The sequence below is a fragment of the Sciurus vulgaris genome, assembly GCF_902686455.1.
Source record: "Sciurus vulgaris genome assembly, chromosome: 9".
In the NCBI taxonomy this organism is placed as follows: Eukaryota; Metazoa; Chordata; class Mammalia; order Rodentia; family Sciuridae; genus Sciurus; species Sciurus vulgaris.
The window spans coordinates 46,567,351-46,574,459 of record NC_136469.1 but is presented as its reverse complement, the minus strand read 5'-3'; the positions used below and the strand labels follow the sequence as shown (position 1 = coordinate 46,574,459).

The window sequence follows — 7,109 nt, the reverse complement described above, 5'->3', positions numbered from 1 at the left end:
TGTCCTCCGCCTGGAGGGCTGGGAGCGGGCAGTCAGTCGGCCTTACCTATCCTGGTCTGACCTTGTTGGGGAGTGTCCCCTTCCCTTGCCGCTGGTCGAGAAGAGCAGGGGGGCTTAAGACCCCAACAGGTGGCAACTTGAGAGGCTGAGGTAGGAAGATCACAAGTTTGAGGCCAGCAACCTCGTGAACCCCTATCTCAAAATTAAAAAAAATAAATAAATAAGGACTGGAGGTGTAGCTCAGTGGTAGAGCACCCCTGGCTTCAATCCTGAGTACTGTCCCCCTCTAAAAAAAAAAAATGAATTCAGAAACTGAATTGCCACTTCTCGAGATACGGAAGAGGACTATCCTGGGAGGAGTGTTAGGCACAGAGTAGTAGTTCAGTTTGGACATGTTAATTCGAGATATCTGTTAGATCTAGAGTGTAGTTTTCAAGTAAGTCATAGGGTATACATGTTTAAAGTTTAGGGAACTGATCTAGGCTGGAGATGTATTTGAGAATCATTGATACAACTAAAGTCATTGAGATTAGAGGCAATTATCCTGGGAGTGAGTGAAGAAAGAAAAAAGTTTCAAAATTTCAAAACAGGTTGAAGAAAAAGGACTACAGAGACTGGGAAGAAGCATCTAGAAAGGTGGAAGGACCTCAAGTAAGTGACTTGTAGGGAAAACAAAAGAAACATGCTTTTCAATACTGAGATAGTGTTGGGGGCTATGCCATGTGGACTACGCCAGGATGGCGCCTGGCAGCCAGCCAGAAGTTGTTTTGATCACATCGGTGGTGAGGAAGTCGGTGAGGAAGTCGGTTAACAGACACACCCAGGTGCTTTATCATTGGCTGTATTCAATTAAGCCAACGCACACAGCGTGCACGTGTTCCCGAGTGCTCCTGCTCGGGCCTGCTTCTTTTGACCTTTACCGTGATTGGACAGCTAGCTCCTCACCTGATCTTCGCTTAACTAGCGTTGGCCTACCCTTCACCTCCTGGAGGGGATATAAGCCGGCTCTCCTTGAGCGCCGGTGTTCCTCGGTTCCTGAATCATCGATAAACTCCTTCAAATTCAAGAGTCTTGCTACCCGTTTGTCTCCTATGCCAAATTGACTCCGCTGGACGGCGTCAAGATAATAAACTATTGTCAAATGTTGTTGAGACATCAAGAAGAGTGAAGACTAAAAATTGATCCTTAGATCTAAAAACATGCTGGTCAATGGGGTCTTTGAGGAAAACTGTTTTGTGGAGTGGGGAATTGGAGAGAATGGGAGGGAATTGCATACAGCAGGTACCGGTGAGCCTGGCTAGAAAGGAGAGAATGGTGCATAGGTGGGGATAGGTAGGATAGAGGAAATGATTTGCAATGATGAGGTAAGCTGTGGAGAGGTGCCATACCTGTGAGCAGGTGCTCAGAGCAGGCGAGAGGCTGAGGACTGGTGTATAGAGGTGTTGGCTTCGCCTGGTAATGACTTCTTAATCCATAGGAACCAGGGAGAAGGCAGGGTGTATAGACAGAGATGTAGAGATTGCTTTATTTTTTTGCAGATAAGTAGAAAGCAAGGTCTTTCCCGGAGTTAGGATGGGCAGAAGTGCTGGCAGTAGAGGGAAAGTAAATAAAGTCTGAAATGGTTGGCAGAGTAGAAGAGGGAAGCCTGATACCAGGGCAGCCTTAAGGATTTATGGCCATGAACATACACAGCCACCTGTCAGCACGGTTGTGTGCTTTCTTCCAGCTTTATGCAGCCACAGGCATGGCCCAGGCAGACAAGTGAACAAAAATCATGGTTGTGGGTTTCCAAGGAGCAAGGGAAAGAACTAACCCTCGTAAAGTACCCTCATAAAGAACTAACTGAGATTAGGTCCAGACTATATTATGTGTTGGCAGTTGAGTCAGGCCTAATGGCCTGTATCCCTAGAAGACTTTCTAAACATTTGGCTGTGGATAGAAAATTGCTAGGATTTGTATAAATATTTCACAATTTATTCTGGCACTGCCAATATAAATCCAGCAATAAAAATTGTCCAACAGTTCTTGGCTATTCAAGACTTGGACAGTAGGACAAAATAAACTCATTTTATAGTAAAACAGCAGCCAATCTTCCTTTACCAAATAATCATCTCAGTAATGATTAATAGTAATTATAGAAAATAAAATAGCACCTCAAAAAATATTTGTGTGTTGAGTTTATTTTTGCAAACCTCATTTTTCTTGATAAAATGAAGTAAAAATTATTGCAGGTATTTTAGATGCAGAGACTTAAAAAGATGGCAGTTTGTGTGTTTGTGTGTGTGTATGTGTGTTGGGGGAGTGAGTGATTACCTGCTGTTCCAATAAGAGGTGTCAGTTTTTCTGGGTATTGATATAGTGAGCACTGGGCCAGTGCAGTAGTGTTATAACTTTTCAAATTAAGCCAAAAATCATGGCTTATGTAAAATATCCAATTTAACAGTGTTGGCAATTTGTACTTACTTATGTATTTATGTATGATGTACTTATTTTTGTGGTACTGGGCATTGAACCCAGGGGTGCTTTACCACTAAGCCATATCCTCAGCACTTTTCAATTTTTTTTATTTTGAGACAGAGTCTTGCTAAATTGCTTAGGCTTACCTCAAATACACGATCCTCCTACCTCAGCCTCCTGAATAGCTGGGATTACAGGTGTGCTCCACTGCACCCAGTGGCAACTTGTTTTTTAAAAAAAGAAAAAAAACTGTTAATGAACAAATTAGAAATTTCTGATTTTTGTTCTAAAGCAGAAAAAGCCCTTAAAATGCAACTGTTCCTGGGGTAAGATTATGCTTAATCTCTTAGCGATTTTTCCTGCTTAGTCTGCATTCCAGCTTGCTTTGGTGCATTGGTCTTGTCTGACTGAAAAACAGGAATGCTATAAATACTCGGTGCTATGTTCTAGGCCACGGTGGCTTAGGACTGCTTATGGTTCAGGTCATGGATACATGGGCAGCTACACTGATCCTTATTACAATCTTTCTATACATTCTCACTTTCTAACATCTGACAAAGACCACAAAAACATGAAATATTCATTGAAGTAGTAGAATTTTATTTAATGAAATCACTCAAAAATTAGGTCTTCTATGTTTACCCTTGACATTATATATAATTCTTTTATTTACATATTTCAAATTTTAGTAACTTAAAGTTAAAATTCTTTGAATGTTTTCCTAGAATATATCAGTTTTCTCCATTTCATCTTTTTACTTCCAGCTGGGTGGTTACCTCACTGTCTCTCATCTTCCTGCTGAGATATTTGAATATGAATATATGATTACAAGAATTGTAAACCTACATAAGAGAGTAGCAAACAGCAAAGCAAGAGTTGTATATCGCCCTGAGTAGGGGATAATAACAACAGTAGGAGTGTTCATATTAGTGATCAGTACAGTTGTAACTGCTATCATTTAATTCCTACTACACAGTATTTAGGTATCCTGTACCCATTATTTCTAATGCTCAGAATATCCTTATCAAATTAGTATATTCATTTTACAAATATGGAAATTGAGGTTTCTTCAGAGATGCAATAGTGATAGAGTCCAGCATTAAATCTAGGCTTATCTGATGACACGTTGGAATCCCATTGTAGTGTGGTCTTAGTTTGATGACTATTTATTAATGACATCTCCCTTCCTTGTCCTGGGGTGTGAATACAAGTTCTTGTCCATGCAGACATTATACTGCAGCAAAAGATACAAATCAAAGTGTATTTTAGAAACAATATGGTTGGCAGGAGCAGTAAACACAAACTCCTATGCAGGCACCGAGAGAGAAAGCGCCTCCGGAGGTTTGCTGGAGAGGATGACACCCCAAACAGAGCCCTCAGGAATGAGTAAGAATCAGGTTTATCAGCAGGGGACAAATATTCTAGGCAAGAAACACAGATGTGAGGGAGATTGCATGTGGCATTTTAGCAAATGGAAAGAAGTTGAGTTTGTCTCTCCACTCATGTTCAATGTGTGAGGCGGCAGGGGCTAGGGTGCTTGCCTGAGAGGATGACAGTGAAGTGTTCCATGGCCAGATTTGAGGGAACAAAGGAACCTCCTAGTATCTGGGTGAAGAATGAGTCAGAGGGCACAAGTCTAGAAGTTTTCAGGATCCTTAGCTATTAACTATTTTGTTCTCAACAAAATTTCCCTGGAGAGACCATTGTTTTGTATACAGAGAAAATGTTTACAAAACATTATCACCAAGTGATAATGTACTTGCCATTATCACCAAGTACAAGGTGTGATGTACTTAAAGAAGACCACAGTAGGACACACCACCCCTGACACTGGCCATCACCATGCATACATAAAGACAGTACCTCAAGAAAGAAGATTGACACGTTGTCAGCAGAAATCACAAATTTATTAACTCTTAAATATATCAATCAGTCATTTACCATTATGGCAAGAAATATATACAGTGTCCCATGGTAAACTGCAGTGTTTCAAAATGATAGAAGATAATAAATGTGTAATTCAATTGTGGTGGAGAGAACAAATCACAATTTCCTCACATCTTAGTGTGGAAGACAAACTTGATCTACGGTAATACTTCAACACCACATGCTAAGTTAAAAGTGTAAAAAAACAAACACTCTACACCTACTTTTTTTTTTTTTTTAAATACATGTATGCCACGTATAGCCGCTTCACAAAAAAGGTAAAAGAAATTAAAAAGGGAAAAATGAGGCCATTACTTTTTCACAGATCTCATTGGCAGGTTAACATGGCTCAATACATTTACTGTATATATTTATTTTAAATATATGTTGTTTTAAACTGTGTAATAATTATCAGAAAAGCTTCAACCCATCTACCATACATCCACTAGCAACAATATCTAAGGTTATTAGTAATGAACACAGAAAGGTGAAATGAGAGAAAAGAGGGAGGGTTGTTTTTTGTTGTTTTCCATTTTTTTTTTTTTTGGCTTCTGCTTTAAAAATAGACTTCTGAGGACTGTAACTATGGTTAAAATAATGCTGATGGAGATTCCATGCGCTAGAAAGCTTTCCAGGGAAGAGAAAAAGCCTCACAGGAATCGAATCAACAAAGGAGAAATGAGAAGCATAAAGAAAACCAGGACATTTCCCTTTGCTTTTTGTTTTAAACTGGAAAATCCTAACTCCTTTGAGGGGGAGAATGATATTCTGACTCGAGAGAGAGGCTAAAAAGCACAAGTTGCAAAGATCAAGTTCAAAACGTTCATGAGAATGGAAAACATTCCTAAGCTCTCTAACTTTATAACACTAGCTAGTGGTGAGGCAAGAGGAGCCCTAGCTTTCACAAGGTGGAAACAAGTGCTTTTGCACAAAACCCTGATCTGCTCTTAGCTTGCCATTCTCCTGGCATTGGTCCTAATTAGTAGGATGCACTGTAGTTACAGCAGGGACTTACTTGGAGTCTTAAGTTTTAACAATTCCAATACCTCCCACATAGTTGAGATACCTAAGTCCAAACTAGAGCTTATTTAAATTTATTTAAACTTCATTTTTACTTAATAGTCTTTAAATTTTGAGGGCCCAGAAGATGATCAAAAAGTGCTGGTTTAGCTCCCTCCAAAAGACCTCAATTTTTATTTTACCCTCATTCTGCAAATTTCACTTTTATTCTTACACACTGCTATCCAAAAAGAAAAGAAAGAAAAAGAATAGTAAAACAAAAGAAGAATTAAAAAGGAAGCATACAAAAGTAACAAAGAAATTGGATAAAATGAAGAAAACAGAGGACGGATTTGAGAAAGGAAAACAAAAATCAATTCAGCAAATTCACCAGAACAGTGTATGTTCTAAAGTGATCAAACTCATACATGATGTGAATTTTTCCAGTTTACACTTTGACTAAAAACATCATGGCTTTAGATGGCAGCTAACCAACTGATTCTTGCTTCTATATGCATATTGATTTTTGCCCATATCAACCCACTTTAATTGTCCAACAGCAAAACTTTCAGTGAAAAATCACCCATTTCAACCAGGATCACACCAAGAAACTGAAAGTATATATATATTTATAGATATAGATATATATTTTGCCTTTAAAAAAAAACAAGCCAAAACAGAGTTCTAAAAAATTTACATTTCTCTTACAAACTGTCATTCAGAGAACAATAATTTTTAAATCTGTTATGTTAAGTCTTGGCATAAACAGAGAAACTTGATGAATAGTTGTACTTGGAATATCCTGGGATTTTTTTTTTTTTTTGTCTGACCTCCCCCTATTGGTTGCCAACAGTAATTTCAGTTTGCATGGAACATCCCCATCGTTGAAGTGTAAACAATGTACAGGAAGGAATATATGATAAGATGATGCATCACGTATGCATAACATGTAGGACCTTCACAACTTCATGCACTCAGAAACATGCATGAAGAGGAGGAGAGGACGGCCCAGGGTTACCATCCAGGTGCTTTGAGAACAAAGAATGCAGAGTGGCACGTTGATAATTAGCTGCAAGGAGAAAAAGGGAAGAAGACTTGAATTACATTGTTTCATAAAATATCAAATTGCTTAGCCACAGATGTGCCTAGGCCACAAGTTTATAACCCAGTTAAAGATTAGATTAAAAACAATGCATATAAAAGATCTTTGCTTCAAATCATTACAAGATTAAAATACACAATGTTAAGAAAAAAGACATAGGAAGAATATGAAAGTAACCAGTATTATCTGTTTGTTCACAGACATAGGGTCACAGACATCAGATTGTTAAATCTAAATTGAGCACTCATATTTACTAATCTAATAAATTAATATTATTGTTTGGTTGAAAGAGACTTGAAGTTCCAGTCATCCTTAGCTTTTTCATTAGTCTTAGCTCTTTGAGAAATTAAACTCTGATATTAATTTAACAAGGAATATAGCCACCAGAATGGGAAAACATGATTATTTTTATTCCATTCTTTAAAGCAACCATGGAGAACACTATTTCTTAAAAGCTCTGATGAGGTTCAGTTTTCAAGTGGGGAAAATATTCAAAACAGCACCACATTTATCTAGATCCTAATCCAAGTGTAAGAAACACATCTTTAAAAACAACACAGGCATGGATTTAATTACAGCCAACTTTCAATTATCCTCTGGAATAACTTACTTTGGACCTCTTAAA

At 38.2% G+C, this 7,109-nt stretch overlaps 1 protein-coding gene across 16 annotated transcripts in view; it reads right to left on the bottom strand.

Moving 5' to 3' along the window:
- Positions 1 to 4,342: 4,342 nt before the first annotated feature.
- Positions 4,343 to 7,109, bottom strand: part of CAMK2D (calcium/calmodulin dependent protein kinase II delta) — a 338,382-nt gene continuing 335,615 nt past the window's right edge. For all 16 annotated transcript variants that reach the window (XM_079154639.1, XM_079154649.1, XM_079154647.1 and 13 more), the window contains one exon: positions 4,343 to 6,451. Coding sequence is in view for 1 of the 16 variants with exons in the window: in XM_079154646.1 (XP_079010772.1) it covers positions 6,448 to 6,451 (4 nt within the window). In the remaining 15 variants the exon portion in view is untranslated. The remainder of the gene's footprint in view (positions 6,452 to 7,109) is intronic.